The sequence below is a fragment of the Biomphalaria glabrata genome, chromosome 13 (genome assembly GCF_947242115.1).
Source record: "Biomphalaria glabrata chromosome 13, xgBioGlab47.1, whole genome shotgun sequence".
In the NCBI taxonomy this organism is placed as follows: domain Eukaryota; kingdom Metazoa; phylum Mollusca; class Gastropoda; family Planorbidae; genus Biomphalaria; species Biomphalaria glabrata.
In genome coordinates this window covers 6,555,592-6,575,195 of record NC_074723.1, presented here as the reverse complement: position 1 = coordinate 6,575,195, position 19,604 = coordinate 6,555,592, and the positions used below count along the sequence as shown (strand labels likewise).

At 40.4% G+C, this 19,604-nt stretch overlaps 1 protein-coding gene across 6 annotated transcripts in view; it reads left to right on the top strand.

Annotated features, from left to right (window-relative positions):
- Positions 1 to 19,604, top strand: part of LOC106072847 (arginine-glutamic acid dipeptide repeats protein-like) — a 204,825-nt gene that overhangs the window by 68,104 nt on the left and 117,117 nt on the right. For all 6 annotated transcript variants that reach the window (XM_056008937.1, XM_056008938.1, XM_056008936.1 and 3 more), the window contains 3 exons: positions 1,985 to 2,626; positions 18,098 to 18,168; positions 18,712 to 18,814. In XM_056008937.1, the coding sequence (XP_055864912.1) occupies positions 2,242 to 2,626; positions 18,098 to 18,168; positions 18,712 to 18,814 (559 nt within the window). In that variant the 5' untranslated portion in view covers positions 1,985 to 2,241. The remainder of the gene's footprint in view (positions 1 to 1,984; positions 2,627 to 18,097; positions 18,169 to 18,711; positions 18,815 to 19,604) is intronic.

The window sequence follows — 19,604 nt, the reverse complement described above, 5'->3', positions numbered from 1 at the left end:
TGATAGACTTTATTTTAAAACAAAAAAAAAACTTTGGAGACTAAAAAATTTTTTTTTGTATCCAATCAACATTGACTTCATGTGAAAATAAAATAATCACATTGTAGAAAAAAACTGTGGAGTCACCCAATCCTCTCTTGTTGACTTCCTGCTTTAAACGTTCAACGCTAACTGAACAACAAAACGACTTCGAGATTATAAAATGCAGCATTAAAATAAAGAAAAAATACAAGCAATCACAACATCAGCTCGTTAATCGATGATTCTATTTAAAAAAATAAAAATGATACACTTTTTTTTTTTACAAAGTACTTTATAGACGAGATGAAGGGACTTTCTGGCTGGTATGCGTTCCATGTGTCCCACTGATAAACAAGCGAACCTGCTTGATTAGTTTGATGTGTTTTTGTTTTAAAGTGACCTTTTCCGCGCTTGTTAGAACCTTGTATTGCGCCTGTAGCGAATGGAAAGTGGCGCAGCTGACATGCAATGTGGCGTCCAGTAAGTGATAGGGTGGAGAGAAATCAAAACCACCGAGATTACCAGCTACGTTGAGGGATAATCCGATGCCCCACTGCAATGATAATCTGATGCCCCACTGCATTGATAATCTGATGCCCCACTGCAATGATAATCTGATGCCCCACTGCATTGATAATCTGATGCCCCACTGCATTGATAATCTGATGCCCCACTGCATTGATAATCGGATGCCCCACTGCAATGATAATCTGATGCCCCACTGCATTGATAATCTGATGCCCCACTGCATTGATAATCTGATGCCCCACTGCATTGATAATCGGATGCCCCACTGCAATGATAATCTGATGCCACACTGCATTGATAATCTGATGCCACACTGCAATGATAATCCGATGCTCCGCTGCAATGATTAGTCGAGTGTCCCAATGAATTGATACAATATAGGTTTCTATAAAAGTGCAAAGCACTGTGTTTGTGTGTGTGTGTGTATGGGGTGGGTTAGCACTTGTTAGTACTTCAAATGCCGGACAACTTTGTTCAGCAATACTCCCCTGAGTCCTTGACAACTTGACGTTAGGTAGATGTTCATCCCTAGTTTAGCGAGGGTATGACGCCGCATGCGGTTGTTTTAATTTTGTAATTTGCCCTGTCACTCAAAAGTCTTCTGAATCTCAAGGAAAAAACTCTACGGGAGTGTAAGGAAATCCTACCTCTCTTCCCCCTCTCTGTGGCTCATTGCAACATTTCTTTGTGCTGGGGAGGGGGTGATGCTGTATAGACTCGCAGATTGGGTGAACAGAATAAAGGCTGTAATGTATTCACATTTGAACGTATAGTGTCTGTATATATATGTATTAGTGATTATACAGTTACAAATTCGAGGCTACTTCTAACTTACTATTAGTTTGTGTAGTAACGATGACTCTTCCATTTAATCAATCTGTACATAAATGAGAGTTACGTCCCATTGAAGACTTGAGTTTGCCTGCAAGGTGAAAGAGAGTGTAAGTCGAACTGAAGGCGGGGGCAGGGGTGAATATTTCTAATCACTCTTGGAAGTCGCCGTGTTACTTGAGTCTGCACGTGCCGTTTGATCTAAATATAACATGGCGTGACTATCGAGGATGTGGTCGAAGGCAACAAATGAAAAGTGGGGGGTACAAGACATTGGAGCGCTTTGTTTAGTGTCTCATCGGAGCGCTTTGTTGTCTCTTGTTTTTGCCGAAAAAAAGTATTGGTGAGATTGTCGTAAAGTTAGATACATGTTTGTTGTGTATGTCGTGAAAGTATTTGTGAGATTGTCGTATATTTAGATACTTGGTTATGTCGTGTGCCTTATGGTGAGATTCAATTCTTTTGCATTTAGTGAAATACATTGGTATGGCTTTGTCTTATCGCGAGAGAGACTATTTTGTGTCTTGGTCTTATAGTGAGACAGACATTAGGATATATATTTCTTTTCAATTCTGTAATACTTTTTTTCCCTTTCACTCCACAGAACATGATGGGTGGAATACGCTGACGTAAGCGGTCATTTTGTGTGGCTGCCCAGAGTGACCAGTAGCTACAGTTGAATGGATAGCGACACGTTTTATTCACTTGTGTTTGGTTATTGATTTCGCTGGTTGGATTTAGTAGTGTCGGCGCAGTTTGTTTCAAATTATCTGTCGGTCCGGAGCCCTGAAGCTCTTGGTTCGCCTCGTGTTTCTCGTGTAGCCCTCCCACGCCAGTGTCCTGTCTCACACATGGTGCAGTATGGACACTAGCTGCAAGGAGACGGGAGGCGCCAGGAACTCCCCCGCCAGCAAGAATGGCTGCGCCGCCCAGCACCACGAGGACGAGAACGCCTCCTCCGACATGAACGAGGTGGACTTCGACAAGAACGACCAGGACTCGGTGCAGGGCAGCCCGAAGAGCTCGGACAAGAAGAAGGTGGTCAAGAAGAAAGTGTCCAAGCCTTCGGCCAAGCTCATCCTGGACAAGAAAAAATTGGAGCAGTACGTCGGGGAGGGGGAGGTGCTGGTGCCCGTTCCCCGCGCCAGGCGTAGGCTCAAAGGCAATGATCTTGGATATATGGTCAAGTGTGGTGAGGACGTGGTGCGCTACATCGACAAAGATGGGATAGTATATAATCCAAATGGTGAGTACTCTTTGACTGCAACTACCTTAGTCTTATATACACGTCAATATTTCCCCCCCCCCAATAACACTCACACACATATACTGTAGTAGTTTTGTAGTAGATTCTCTCCCTTGTGTTGCATTGACTACCTTTGCTTCTTTGCATAGTGCTTTCTAGTTCTTGAAATCAATGTCCAGCTGCATTTATATTCACTTTTATTGCATCCACAACAGAGCATTGAACTTTAAACAAAACGACTGTTTCTTTAAACAGTTGATAGCAACCTTTGTTCACTAGTTGATGTTATTAAATAGTTTAATGGGGAACCATTTATCCACTATTCGATGTGCTCTAACACTTCTAACAGTATACCAGAGTGGGAAGCGTAGTCAAGAGGCTAAGTGCGTTTGAACTTGGCTTGGCTACCTATGATTGGGGCTTGAGATCCGACACCCGATTCGAGCAGAGTTCAGCTCCTGAAGGCAGCAAGGAAAACCTTCTTCCAGATACCCTCTCCACCTACCGGTCCACAAATGAGATTGGACCACAGCGCTCTGAGCATGCTATAAGCATTAAAGTAGCGCTATATAAAAGCCATAATTTATTTATTTTTTTATAATGGGAATCATTGGTTCAGTAGTTGATGTCGTTAAACATTTTAATGGGAATCATTGGTTCAGTAGTTGATGTCGTTTAACATTTTAATGGGAATCATTGGTTCAGTAGTTGATGTCGTTTAACATTTTAATGGGAATCATTGGTTCAGTAGTTGATGTCGTTAAACATTTAAATGGGAATCATTGGTTCAGTAGTTGATGTCGTTTAACATTTTAATGGGAATCATTGGTTCAGTAGTTGATGTCGTTTAACATTTTAATGGGAATCATTGGTTCAGTAGTTGATGTCGTTTAACATTTTAATGGGAATCATTGGTTCAGTAGTTGATGTCGTTAAACATTTAAATGGGAATCATTGGTTCCCTAGTTGGAGACTAGTTGATGTCATCTCGAGTAGTTTTCATTTAGATAAATTAAACAAAGGGAGATAAAAAAAATATGGGAACATCGCGTGTGTAAGACAGTTTGATGTCACATACACATTTGTTAGACCTGGACATCCTGACAGTCGACTGTGTTGGCAGGTGACCAGGTCGTGCATTACACAACACACCTACTCATTTAGACTGAAACAAGCAATGGACTGTTACGTTCATTAACTAGTGGCGGGTTCCTGCGTACACACATCAATAGACACGTACATTAAGTGTCACGCTCATTGGAGCAGTCATCTATCATCTGCTTGACATACGCGATTAGTCCCGAAATAGGTGCAACATTAAGTACCTGATAATATACTTTGGGCATAGATTTATACATTTCTAATTCGAGAGGCGGCAGAGAGAGAGAGAGAGAGAGAGTTAACAGAAAGGCAATTGAAAGAAACGAAAGCACTTCTAACAAGCACAGTACACACAGATAACAACACACATTCTCTCTATTTTGAAAAGGAAAAAGGGGGGGGGGGGGAATAACGTCATGAATAATTATCAAGAAAGTAGACAGGAGCAGACATGTGCACCGGCTGAGCTGTGGTCATTTCACCCGTTATATACCGCCGTAAGCACAAACAACAGGCTACTTTGTAGTAATTAATTGTACACGTGCTGTGGTCCTTGCGATGCTGACATAGATTTGATAGGGAACACTTTAGGAAGGCTTCTATTTCACCGTCACCTATCCGTTATAGTCTGTTGGGGCACCACACACGATGTTTTTTTTTAATTTGTCATTACTGTAATATAAAAATGACAATAACTGTAAATGAAACTTGAATAAGAAACAATAGATATGACAGGGGCGTAGCTAGGAATTTTCCATCGTTTGAGGGGGGAGGGGGGCTGTATTTTGCGTAATATTTAATTTTAATGTAAAAAATATTCAAGTGGGGGCCCGGCGAGATTTTCAAATATTCTAATTCTCCCCCCCCCCGTCCTCCCCCACCCTAGCTACGCCACTGAGATATGAACGTAATGTTGGGACATCTCGTCTGTAGATAGATTTCAATGAGATAATGTACCAAATTGAATCCCAGTAAGAAAGTTACTGCAAGACCTACTTTCAACTCATACTTTCGAGAAAGCAAAAAAAAATGAATGTTTTGACTTCAGCAATTTTGGGGTTCTTCTATCGATCTGACATTTTGTATATAATTATTCAGTAAGATAGATCATTTTATTAATTATTGGTTACATTTATTTTTTTGCCCTATGTGGAAAGAAGTATATTGTGTATATTTGGGCGTCTGAAATATGGCCGGTTAGTTTGACTGTTTAGTGTATGGCTGTGTAGTGTATGGCTTAGTTTGGCCGTCTGATGTATGACCGGTTAGTTTGGCCGTCTGATGTATGACCGGTTAGTCTGGCCGTCTGATGTATGACCGGTTAGTTTGAACGTTTGATGTACGGCCGGGTAGATCAGTTGTTTGTAGCGCCATGCTATTAACGCGAATTTTGTTGGATCGATCGCCACAGTGGCCATTTTTTTTTCTATTTTTTTTTTCCAATTATATGTTAAGTAAAATTGAAAATGTAAGAAACATCATCACCTTGTGACCCACTTGTGTTTGTATGAAGTAAAATGTGAATGTTTAGTTAAACAAATTATTTGAACATAAAGAAGACATTGATATTTTAATTTTGTTAAGATTAATTGTTTTTACTCTCAGTAGAAGACAAATAGTCGACACGCGTTGGGTCTAAATTTGAATTAAGCAAACAAAAGACTGTATCAGATAAAGAAAGAAGTAAGTAGGTCAAGCTGTGTAGTTTGTGCCACTATCTGACTCTACTATGGTGTGTGGCTACGTTGGGAGCATCGTGCGTGGCTATACTAAAATGACTCTCTTTGAGAGCTACACGTGATCAACCAGAAGCAGTCGTGTCGATGATGGGCAGGTCATTGGCAACAGTTGAAGAAATTGGAATTGAGTCCATGCATAAGTACAAAAAAAAAACAAAAAAAAAACAAGGGTAAAGGTGCTCATCTTAGATCCTGCTATCTATAGGGGCAGATGATGTAAGGGGCATCTTTTTCTATTGTCGACGGTCAGCGAGTGTGTCTTGTGGTCAGCACAACGACCTGTATTTCCCCAACGTAGGCCTGGCATGCCCATTAGAGTTGGCTGGGCCCATTAGAGTTGGGTGGGCCCATTAGAGTTGGCTGGGCCCATTAGAGTTGGCTGGGCCCATTAGAGTTGGCTGGGCCCATTAGAGTTGGCTGGGCCCATTAGAGTTGGGTGGGCCCATTAGAGTTGGCTGGGCCCATTAGAGTTGGGTGGGCCCATTAGAGTTGGGTGGGCCCATTAGAGTTGGGTGGGCCCATTAGAGTTGGGTGGGCCCATTAGAGTTGGGTGGGCCCATTAGAGTTGGGTGGGCCCATTAGAGTTGGGTGGGCCCATTAGAGTTGGGTGGGCCCATTAGAGTTGGGTGGGCCCATTAGAGTTGGGTGGGCCCATTAGAGTTGGGTGGGCCCATTAGAGTTGGCTGGGCCCATTAGAGTTGGCTGGGCCCATTAGAGTTGGCTGGGCCCATTAGAGTTGGCTGGGCCCATTAGAGTTGGGTGGACCCATTAGAGTTGGCTGGGCCCATTAGAGTTGGGTGGACCCATTAGAGTTGGCTGGGCCCATTAGAGTTGGCTGGGCCCATTAGAGTTGGCTGGGCCCATTAGAGTTGGCTGGGCCCATTAGAGTTGGCTGGGCCCATTAGAGTTGGGTGGGCCCATTAGAGTTGGGTGGGCCCATTAGAGTTGGCTGGGCCCATTAGAGTTGGCTGGGCCCATTAGAGTTGGCTGGGCCCATTAGAGTTGGCTGGGCCCATTAGAGTTGGGTGGGCCCATTAGAGTTGGCTGGGCCCATTAGAGTTGGCTGGGCCCATTAGAGTTGGCTGGGCCCATTAGAGTTGGCTGGGCCCATTAGAGTTGGCTGGGCCCATTAGAGTTGGGTGAACTCGGGGAGGGGGGCGTCTCGAAATTGAAACCCCAGCCTTCACCGCGGTTACGAACTCGCGACCCTTCGGAGACCAAGCTGTTGAACACTCAGCCACCACTTCCCCTCCACGTCTAAGTAAGTAACACAGATCAAAAGTGTCTGTCTCGTTGATTCTCCCTCCATTGATTGTTGAGCAGGCTATATTAGAGTTGGGTGGGCCCATTAGAGTTGGCTGGGCCCATTAGAGTTGGCTGGGCCCATTAGAGTTGGCTGGGCCCATTAGAGTTGGCTGGGCCCATTAGAGTTGGGTGGACCCATTAGAGTTGGCTGGGCCCATTAGAGTTGGGTGGACCCATTAGAGTTGGCTGGGCCCATTAGAGTTGGCTGGGCCCATTAGAGTTGGCTGGGCCCATTAGAGTTGGCTGGGCCCATTAGAGTTGGGTGAACTCGGGGAGGGGGGCGTCTCGAAATTGAAACCCCAGCCTTCACCGCGGTTACGAACTCGCGACCCTTCGGAGACCAAGCTGTTGAACACTCAGCCACCACTTCCCCTCCACGTCTAAGTAAGTAACACAGATCAAAAGTGTCTGTCTCGTTGATTCTCCCTCCATTGATTGTTGAGCAGGCTATATCTAGTTGTTACTTGCCCGAAGATATATCGCCAAAGTTTGCTTAATACTTTGATCACACCGTCATTACTGTAACGCGAAGCTCGCCGCGTTTTTTGTTTTGTTCCTTACAGAAAGGAAAGGAAATGAAGTACGCGTGCAATTATCTGCCCTTGCTTTGACACGAGTCTGTGGGCACTGACAGCCAGGGCTATTAACACAAACCTCTTGAGTTGAATATCAATAATAAAGTTGGTTGCTTCCCCTAGGTGAAATTAAGCTGAGAGTTTCTTGAAATGGATTGAAATATTAAACGCTAACGTTAGAACTTAGCATCGGAATTATTAGTCAACAGAAAGAGAGAGAGAGAGAGAGGTGAGGGTATATAATTACATTATTTTATGTTCTCGTGTTTTACTTATGTGTGTGTCTTAAATACAACCACTTAGTACTATAATGGTAGTTTCTTTTACATGTTTCTACTGAAGTGACCATTAATCCATGTTTACCCTAGTCACTCTCTTGTTTCAATAGGATTTCGAGAGTATATTATTTGTTTTATTGTCAACTCATTAATATTGGTTGTATTTGGTAAATGAATACACCTTGTATTTCATGTATGTGTATTCATTTTTTTTTTGGTTTGAAGTTGAAAGGTTTTTTTTTGGTATGAAATGCGATTTTTTTTAAAAAAGGTATTTGCTTCTGTAGAATGAACACTTGTATTTTAATAATTATAATTATCGCCTGAAACATCCCTTGTTATTTTTTAAATAAGATTTTCCCATGTTGAATTGGTCTCTGAGAACATGCTCACGTTGTGCCTTGAAACTCGGTACAGTTACTAATACAATTAGACGAGCATTGTGGTCTTTAGAGACTGTGCTACTGTAGGCATCAAATAAGCATGGAACTACTGTAGTCTCTGTACACATGCTTAGCACTATCACAGCCACCACCATGATGTTACATACCTACTCAGTGGCTTTTAAACAATTCCTACGAGTGAAAATTGAATCTATAATGATTTTGAAACATAAAACGTGTACTCTAATACAGACGTCATACATTTTCAAAAACGTCCGTGTAATTTTCCGTTCCAACAGAAATGGCTTATCATTTTGTCCACTACTAGGACAACATGTATTAGCAGTCAATTCATTTTTCAATCAACCCCAAACACTGTGCAGTCCTACTTTTACATGTGTGTGTGTCAGTATGTGTAATAGTGCTCTTTTAATCCTGATAGAGTCTAAAAAAAAAACATTATGTGTTAATGCCATGTATAACAACTTGACGCAATTAGAAAAAAAACAACAAGAACTGATATAATGATTAGAGTTGGATTGAAATGTCACTCAACTAATGCGATAGTGTAAGTCTACATGCACGCAACTTGACCGAGGAAAAAATAATTGTGAGCATTGAACTAGTAAACAGCTGGGACTAAAATTAAAATAACGTATCAACGCATTGCTGGAATCATATCTTCCAGTTCATATCTAGTTTATGTAGTTGCGTGTCTCCATACTTGTCACTGTCTCTTGTACTCTTCCATTCCAGCGCCATGCAATGACGACCTGATTTATGTTAGCGCAGAGAACAACACCATCGTAAAACTACTCGACAAACACAAACTGTAATTGAACAGACATTAAACACGGGCATCAATGAGAAATGTGCCCTCATCCCCTCCCCCCCCCCAACCCCTTTTTATTTTTTTCCAAGGCGATGCCTCCATGTTGGATAAGGGACATAACTTTGGCAACAGAATCGATTGGGTCCGTCACGTCTCGTGATCAATAGGAGACTGTTGTAAGATGTTGAAATCAATTAGAGTTACTCCCCATCAACCGGGACTCAACAAGGACTGGGAGACCCGATACAACAACAAAAAGGGCCTGCGAGGGGCTTCTCTGCTCGGTTTGGGGGTCAAATATCATCCCGCCTGATGGTATCTTTGTGATACCACGTGATCGTTAGCCTTATATTTTCTGGCGATGTCATTGTATCTATCGTATACAAGAGGTCATCATCTGACCTTGATAGCCTCATGTTGACCAATCAGCGCAATCTTTTTACTCGATTATCGAAAAATTAAAAGATTGTGGATCTCTTTGAATACATTTTAAGCACGCACATATTTTTAATCACTTAATTATGTTTGGATGTAGGGAGTTAATTCACTTCTTTGTCCCCTCCTCCCTCCTCTTAATAGGGTGACTGTCTCGACACCTCATGCACCGAGACCTCGATCGTATTTCGATGACTTAAGATCAAGAGCATTTTAGGTAGAATGTCAGTCAGAGCTCTGGCGATCTTGAGGATTTGTAAATGATTTTCTTTGATTTGTGACCTCATGACGCAATAAATGTCAAGTCTGGCGCTTTCATTTTTGTCTTCCTCGTTACATGTTTGATAGTTTTGACTTGCATTACCCCCATGGTGGAGTTGTAGGATTATTTTGACTTGCATTACCCTCACGATGGAGTTGTAGGATTATTTTGACTTGCATTACCCTCATGATGGAGTTGTAGGATTATTTTGACTTGCATTACCCTCATGATGGAGTTGTAGGATTATTATGACTTGCATTACCCTTATGATGGAGTTGTAGGATTATTTTGACTTGTATTACCCTCATGATGGAGTGTTGTAGGATTATTTTGACTTGCATTACCCTCATGATGGAGTTGTAGGATTATTTTGACTTGCATTACCCTTATGATGGAGTTGTAGGATTATTTTGATGCATTACCCTCATGATGGAGTTGTAGGATTATTTTGACTTGTATTACCCTCATGATGGAGTTGTAGGATTATTTTGACTTGTATTACCCTCATGATGGAGTGTTGTAGGATTATTTTGACTTGCATTACAATTATGATGAAGTTGTAGGATTATTTTGACTTGTATTACCCTCATGATGGAGTGTTGTAGGCTTATTTTGACTTGCATTACCCTCATGATGGAGTGTTGTATGATTATTTTCACTTGTTTTAACCTCTTGATGGATTGCTGTATGATTATATGTTTGTGTCACTTGATACAGTCACATTGATTCAGCTGACCACGTGACGTGGACGTGGGTGTCATGGGTGTGGACAGTTGGTGCAGTGTTTGTATCCAATGACAGCACACCCCCCCCCCCCACATCAGAGGAAAAAAAGCTGAAGGTCATTGTCGTTTCATTCTTGTTATATTCCATGGCCAGTTGTTACAGGTCGTAGAATTAAGTTGATAACTTTCGGAACTATCGCCTGACACATGACCTCACCGTGTAGCTTTGATCCTTGTTGATGTCCTAGAGCTGAGCCGAAGGCTCTTCGAGCTCTAAGTTTGAAAAAAAACCTGTTTGGACGCCAAACAGTAAAAAAAAACAAACCTGTGAGAACACAGTTCTGTTTGAGAGAGACCCGAGTCAATGCCTATATAAAACATTGCTGTTTCCAATGCCTTTGGCCCCCGACTCATGCTTGGCTGCACATGGCCGAAGGCCGAGGGCACCGGGAGCCTCCGCCATTTTCCTTCGTTGTACCAAGCTAACTGTGCGGGACTCGCCATTTATGTAACGGTCCCTTTGAGGAACAGCGCATGGATGTGGGACGTGTTCGTGGGGACTTTTTTACAACCCCGCCCGTGCAAAAGGTTGACTCTCGTCTACCCGTGGGCATCCCCACGGGAGTTATGTTTTGCCATTCATTTAGCCTAGCTACCCCCTCAAGTAGCCGTTTCCACCCAGGTGCCACGATGAGGCAGAACAGCGTACCCGGGGCTTTGATCCTGTATCTGGCGTTGGAACCACATTTACAGTTTTACATTTACAGTTTTTGTATCTTGTCCCTTCTATTCATTCACTGGAAGATTAAAGTCTTTTATTTTTCATTTTACTGTCACGCTGTTCCCTTTTTTTTTTTCTAATTTTTTTTTTTATGATTCCACTTGTTTGCTTGCCAACTCTTCATGGGTGGAAGCTGGACACCGGTCTCAAATATATATATATATATTTTTTTTTTGAGAATATGCTGTCTGAGTGTCTATTCAAACATTAACATTTAATTTATGTATTTAGTTCATTGATTTGGGAGTGCACCAAGAGCTATGAAAGTTCACTATTAACTTTGTGATTGCATCTGTTGAATTGATTGGCATGACACAGTAACCCATAGGTCAGACTTAACCTCTGGCCAGAATATGTTCACACAATGACAACGGCCAAAGTGGACCATCCCCCTTCTCCTCCCCGCGCTATAATGATGTCAGTAAGGGGAAAGAATGCTAACAGGGGAAGGGGAGCTGGTCAGATATCCCTGAAGGGGATGACATTCGTGGACCAGGAAAGCGAAATACTTAGCTCTCCTGTCAGGCCAACATCAGCTCGGACATGTGGCCAGTTTGTTCTGTAGGCACTGGATCTAGTTTTTATATTTCTCTTGGTAGAATGTGTCATAGGCTCACATCTTGAAAGACTGAAGAGACCTCTTACCAGATCTATGTGATGTGATGACATCTACAAATATCTCTGAACACTAAGAAAGACCAAAGTGACATCTAACCAGATCTATGTGATGTGATGACATCTACACATATCTGAATACTATTTAAGACCGAAGTGACCTCTAATCAGATCTATGTGATATGGTGACACCTACACTACTCCAAATCGAACATAAACTAACAATATTTGTATTTAAATATGTCTGAAATGTCCTTATTGCGTAGTTTAATTATATCCTACCTCCCCTGATTTATTTTTAGTAATACATTGGTTTCGACACGTGACATGTAGTACTGAGAAATACATGTATAGAGAGGCGACTGTCTTTTGAACTTGTTGATTCTTAAAAAAAAATTGCGTTGTGTTAACTTAGATTATAGGTTTACAGAGAACTTGTGAATTCTCTCTCTCTCTCTCTCTCTCTCTCTCTTTCATTATGTGGCCAACCTTTTTTTGTAAATTATAGAGCTAAATTATGGCATATAAATTAATAAATCCAATTATATTGTTACAAATGAACAGTGATAGGTAGAGGTCAACGTATGACCCCGGCGAGATGACACAGCAGCGAGTGTCCTCTGGAATCTACATGTACAAACAAAGACAGGATGTGACGTGCCCTCACGTGTTGTTCCAGGGGACGAACAGATCTAAGTAGGGGGACAGTTACTAATGAACAGTGACAGATATAGGTCACTACGTGTGACCCCAACTTGATGACACTGCAGCCGATGTTTTCTGGAATCTACATGTATAAACAAAGACAGGATGTGACGTTTCCTCACGTGTTATTTCAGAGGATACTAGCCGTGTTTGTGCAACTTTGGACAAGCGATTAGGGACTCTATATAAGCCAGAGAGTTAATGTTAAAGTCAGTCGTATGGAGTCGTGAGTGAGCCGTTACAGTCGATACAGACTATGTAAGACGTGTGCGGCTCTGTGGAAGAGAAATGTGTACGACTCGATGCAAGTTAACTAGGGTAGAGTTAACTGGAGTGGACTACTGTCGTTAAAGTCTATACAGCGAACTACAGTGGACTTGAGCCGTTACAGTCGATACAGCCGATGTAAGACGTGTGCGGCTCTGATTCGGTAGACTTGAGTACGACTTGGTTCAGCTTTGGGAGACCTGGAGCGACACTGGGAAGTGTGTCGTTGGTCTGTTCTGTGGAATACGGCTCGAGGAAAGTTGAGAAGAGATGAATTGCAACGAAGTGAAGAGATGAATTGCAACGAAGTGAAGTGATGAATTGCAACGAAGTATAGCTAACTGTAAACTGACAGATATTGTACAGTCTTCTACACTACATGTTACAGTAACGAATTGTTAGAGTTAATAGTCATTAAAGTTATATGAAACTGAAAGTTTAGTCGTCAAGTTCTTTGCTGTGTTTTTATTTGTGTGCCAACTAATACATCTAGCCAGAAGATTCAGAAATACGTAACAATATAATACATCTTATTGATTACCTATCTGGTTTTCTTTGATTTAATCATTTTATTTTTTGAATTGCGCTCTTAAGGAAACGGTCCAATTAACTTTTTGGTTTTGTTTTGGTCTCAAGTGTCAGGGTTCAATGAGTCGTCCGCATCATATCTAGGGTTATATTATTTTATCAACTGATATCACTGAGTGAGTTCTTAACATTTTCATCTGAATCAAAGTAGTATGACCTTGACCCGACCTTGCATCTCTCTTTTGATCATTACGTTTCTTTGACTTGACTCTACTTGTAAAGGCCAGATACTATGTTGCATTGTTGTGACTTTGCATGTGGAGGTCAGACATTATGTTTCAACGACCTCACTGCACGGGTGTTAAGTTACATTGGCTAGACCCTTTTTATTGTCCTCGTGTGACATTGTTTCGTACATCACTGAACGTCTGCCCGGTTAATGGCATTGACCTGTATCATTGGGCATCGCACCAAATCTTGGGGGACGACAAGTCTTGTTCAGCTTGTTGACGGACATGTCATTTTAGGTTTTATATTTTCATTTAATTAGATACCCCCCCACCCCCCGATTAATTTTCAGTGAGTTGAGAAAGAATTCAAAATACTTGAATACTTGAAACAGTTTGTGAGATTTAAACAAAGAATACATTTTTAAAAAAATTCCTCTTTCTTGTAAGACTTCTACATTGCAAGGATCTTTCCCCCTGAGCTTTCATAATCAAGTAACTCTTGTACTGTTCGGCTTTATGTCAACTTTAAGACGCTGCTCACAAAGTTCATGAATTGCCTATTTATTAATTCAGCTCTTTACTAAATATATAGAAATATCTAAAAGCGTGTCTAATTTTGAGATGATATTTTGAGAAATTATAACATTCAAACCAGTTTTCTTAGTGTGGCCAATCAGCTAGTAATTTATTTCATCAAATGTATACGTAAGCTCTTAAGCTCTCAAAGTTCTAAAAAAACTAATCCATCAAGAAGAGATTGCAAGTTAACAAAATAAATATTAAAATTGTAAAAAAAAAATATTTTTTTTTTAAATTCTTAAAAGAGGCTTTCAAGCATTTATTCCAGTGTGTGTTAATTTGTAGAATTAGAAAATCTAGAAGCTTCATGAATCTGTTGATTCAAAGAACTTGGTGCCTGTGTATCTACAGACTTTTTGTTATTAACAAAACATATCTGAAGTGTACTTCTATTTGGGATCGGGGTGGGTGCGTGGTAGGACGTAATCATCTTTTTTGAAGTAACGTCTGTATTATATAAGATAAGATAAGGTTGTGTGTGTTTTGGACATGGTCTTAGCGGCTCTTCTAACATTGGTCTTAGATTTAAGTTTCCATGGCATCAAGTTGGATCTGCTGGTTCGTTGGGATAATTAATTGTGGATTCAAACTTGTAGCTCCAGTGACGCAAGCTGTGTCTTCTGCCCGCTGCCCCCCCCCCCCCACCTGTCTCTTAAAGAAAGGAAAATCAAAACATGACGTCCTATTTCGCTTACTTGATCTTGGGCCTCGCTAAAACCGTCGTCTCAACGTGTGTGTGTGTGTGTGTGTGTGACGTCACATGGTTTCTAAATTTAGCGCTGCACATCTCCGTGGGACTTGACAAAAAGTGATTGGGTCTCTTTTTATCGAAATTGGAGGGATTGTAATTCAGAGAGTGACAGAGACATGGGAGGAACGTACTCCTCACGCGGGGGGGGGGGGGAGAAACTAGATCGGATGTAGCCTTTGATTTTCAGATCGTGTTGTAAATATGGTACTGTAGCGACAGTGGAATATAACTGCAGACTAAATGAAGACCATTGTATAATATCGCTTCTTTGTGTAGCGCATTTTAATTAGCATGTAGCACATTTTAGTTAGCATGATTTGTTTATGACATTTTTTTTGTCATTAAAAATTATATATCGGTGTCGAGCTTTTGTTTCAAGCAGTTCTTTTTTTTTTTTTATCCCACAATCTCTCTTTGTGTCTTACCCTTTAACCCTTCCCCCCTTTTTTTTCTTCTTCATATCTGGAGTTGTCTGAGAATCAAGAAAAAGAGCTCCTTGTTTTGTAACAAGTTTTGTTGTTTTGTTGTAAATTGTTATGTTGCATTCTTTTGCTGCCTGTCTGTCTCTCTTTCTCCTTCTCTGGGATTGCAGTGAAGAAACTGTAGTTTAAGCTACATTTCGTTTTAATTTCGTACTAGTATCATGATTAGTTTTCATTGAGCTGTTTATTTAGCATCAAACTTTATGTAAGGACACTTTTATAGACAGCTCAAGGTCAATGGCAACTTGTTAAAACCGCAGCTGAGAGATAAAAACGTTATGGTTAAGCTTGATGTATACATTCTATAACATGACAACACTAAAAAAACATTTTCAACGAGAGAAAATATGCAGAATTAAGAGAGCAGTCCAGAGATTGTTAACTGTCTATAGGTTGTTTTTTTTTTTAAATGTTTTATTCAAACTCCAATATCATATTAAAATAATCATTTGTTCTTAATCAATGGACCCAGGGCCGGTCCAAGCGATTGCGGGGCCCTATGCGTAAATGATTGCGCGGGGCCTTGTCTGGGTGAGAATAAGGATAATAAGTGAAAATTAAGATTTTGTATTAGAAATTTAATTCGACTTTGCATTTTATTCATTCTTTTCTAAGTAGAAATATGCGATCAAGTTAACTTTACTTTACGAATCTTGCAACCTATGACATATTTATATGCAAGTGACTATAAAAGTAAATAAGGTATTGGAACCTCAGGTTAAGGGGAAAATTCGTTCGATTATCACATTTTATTACATGAAAGCTGACAACGCCTTTTTTTATCGCGCGTAGGATTGGCGTTTTCCGTAATGAATGACACACACAAATGACAATTTTGTCTATTTTTCAGGAGATTTTTATGAGTTTTCAGGAGATTTTAATAAGTGCAGGACATTTCCAGGAATTTTTCTCATATATTTTGAAATTGATAGTTACACATAGAATTAGCGCGGGGCCTATGAAAGCGCGGGGCTCTTTGCGACCGCATAAGTTGCAGTGGCCTAAGACCGGCCCTGAATGGACCTCATTCACCAATCGCAAATAAACTACATTTAGCCACGTGATAATATTGATAAAACAACGGGAAAAAAAACGTGTCACGTGACAGCCTGTGTGTATTACGTACTTTGTAGAGAAGAGATAGAGAACCACGTGGCTAAATGTTGTTTGTTTACGATTGGTGAATGAGGTCCATTGAAATAATACTATATCAACGAAAATCTTCAAGTTCAAAATATTTTGACACAAACACAATGAAGGTGCCCGATTCATGCAAGGCTGAACGAACTTTCTATTTGAATGCTTTTTAGATGACGAGTTTATGATTCCACCCTATGTTTCACTCCTTGTTGAATGGCCTACAGTTCTGCAGCGCGGTGCGAAATCTTTCGTAAATGCAGATTAATGACGTCAGTGAGCAGGCAAGCAGCATAAATGTCTGTCACCATCGCTTTTACAATGGATGGGTTAATTTTTTAATATTATTTTTTAGCGGCCCCCGAAAGGGAAAAGACGCTATTAGTTTTGTGTGGAATTTCCGTCCGTACTCACCGTTTAGATCTCGTCAACTAGAAAAGATAGGGAAAATCTGACATCCCCCATAATATTTTAGACCATTCAAAGTTTTGATGAAAAGGCTACTTTTTTTCTTTTCTGAAAGCGAAAAATCATTTTTTTTTTAAATCACTTATGCAAACAGTTTTTTATCATAAAAATTACACCACTTTTACAAATCCTCACTAGTAGTAGAAACAAACACCGGAGGCTCTTTATTGGGGGAGATGATTATTTGCCATATTTGTAACACATTTCTGCAATTTTTAAAAATTTACATTTGTATTGCTAAGTTAGTTAAGTTCTGTCATACTAACTACTACATTTACTCACGCAATTTTTTTTTTACTTTTTTTAAAGAGAAGAAATCTATTTAGTATGCATATAAATTGGACATAATTCAAAACAACTATTGATAAGTAGTTTTTCATATTATCGCGTGAACTGCAGCACTGTGCTAGGATTAGAGAATACTAATCTAAAGGAAAATGTTTTTTTTCTACTGAAATATTTTTTTTTTGTTGAGGATTTGAATAAGAGATTGATCTTTTACAAAACAATTAGATCAATTAGATATTCATTATAAGACATCAGTTAGGCCAGGTTCACATCTAACTTCACATTCACTTTCACCTTTCCTTTGGTCTGCTGGACCGATGGGGCACCACACAAGATCTGTCAACCTTCTTTCTCAATTCTTCTCTGTCATTTGTCTTTGATAGAATTTCATTCTGATCTTCTTTCTGAAAATAATGATACCTGCCTTTGTACCTGCCTGGGTGGACCTCTTCGGAGGCAGATTTTGAGTTTGTGTTTCCACACCAACTGTCTTTGTAAACTTTTTATTTTACTGGCGATCTTTCCTTTGGACTTAACGAGCTGTTATATTTAGTGTAACTTTGAATTGGGTTATTAATCTATTTAATAGAGCCGTGGATAAAAGTCAAACATTGGCCGGTCTTAGAGTTGATTGTGAAGTGTCTGCCCCCCCCCCCCCCCATTACCACACTGCATCTCTTTCAGTCTCGCATCTCGAGTCACATCGTTTTACTAGCTCACTACACACTGAGTGATATCGTTTCACTAGCTCACTACACATTGCGTGATATCGTTTCACTAGCTCACTACACACTGCGTGATATTGTTTCACTAGTTCACTACACATTGCGTGATATTGTTTCACTAGCTCACTACACATTGCGTGATATTGTTTCACTAGCTCACTACACATTGCGTGATATTGTTTCACTAGCTCACTACACACTGCGTGATATTGTTTCACTAGTTCACTCCACATTGAGTGATATTGTTTCACTAGCTCACTACTGCTTGTTTCTCTTTCAGATACTGCCTACTTACAGAACCGTGAGAAAGGCAAACCTTACTTCGTGTGCGCCATTCAGAGATTTAATCTGGTGAGTACTGGCATGTGCAACTCTGGCACTGTTTTTTTTTAATTTTACAGGCCATTCTTAGTATTAGAATGTTGTAACGTTTGCTAGGACTTCAAAAGAGTTGTACATCTCTCTAAAAATAAATCATGAGGCTAAATAAATCCTTTCTATTTAGAACTCATATTCATTGTTTGGTACCACGAGTTTTAATGCAGTTACTAGTTATTTATTAACCACTTAGTAACAGGACTGACTCCTGGAATAAGTGAATTTGTTTTGGGTGGTAAAAGTATCATTCATCGCCCAGACTGGCTTGAAGACTTATCCAAAACTCTACAACCGAAACGGTTTTGTACAGCAATCACTTAATGCTGTAGTAGAATGCCCCCCCCCCCCCCAACCGCAGTTTTTAGCCACCCTTTATTAAATACCTTAGAGGGAGGAGGAAAAAGAGAGTGTATGTAGAATAAGGTATTATCTATTGTCTGATTCGTTTTTATTAAATGCGTTGCCTGTACCTCAGTGTCTTTTTTTTTTTAATGACGTTTTGTTGTTTTTTTGTAGACTAAACGAGACACGCTGATGGTTGGGATTAAATGGTTCTTTCGCCTGTCTGAGGTTCCTGGCAGTGTCTACCACCACTTGACATTGGATAGAGAGCTACACCGTGAGTACGCCACTGTCTCGTCTCGTGTCTGCTCGTGTCTTACACTGTCTAATACGTCTCTATCTTGAAGGAATCTATGATCTTCTGCACTTACTTTTTTTTTTTGGCTGCGTGTTCGCGCCATCTCATTTGATCCCACTCTGATTTTTTTTTTTTTTTTTTACTTTCCCCTTAAATATAGTTAGAAGATCCTTTTTTTTTTTTTTTTTTTTGTAATAACTGGCGTTTTAGACAAGCATTTCGCCTTTTGGATATCTATGACACATCGGATGTATATTTATATAGAAATGTATGTTGGCAATTATTTCTCGTCTTGAGTTTAGTTCTGCTTGACTGGACTAAAGACCTATTAATATTTGACCCCGTACGTTTGATTGACCTTTACATTAATCTTCTCTTAGTTAAGATGGCATTAGCCGTACGTGCGAGTGGCAGACATTGTTGACTTGGCAGTGTCGGTGTCAGTGTACTAATTGAACCTTCGGAAAAGTTTTTGTCTCTCTCTCTCTCCCGCCTCGTTCCATGTGACTGTTTCTGTGCTGCCTGATTGGCTGAAAGTCTCGTGTGACTTATGTTCTCGCGAGGGTTTGATTAGTTCCGCTGATGAGTTTTCAGGACATCTAGTGCATGGCAATTGTCGAAAGGTTCTGAATCTAGGATAGGATGGCAATTGTCGAAAGGTTCTGAATCTAGGATAGGATGGCAATTGTCGAAAGGTTCTGAATCTAGGATAGGATGGCAATTGTCGAAAGGTTCTGAATCTAGGATAGGATGGTGTGACAGGTGGGGA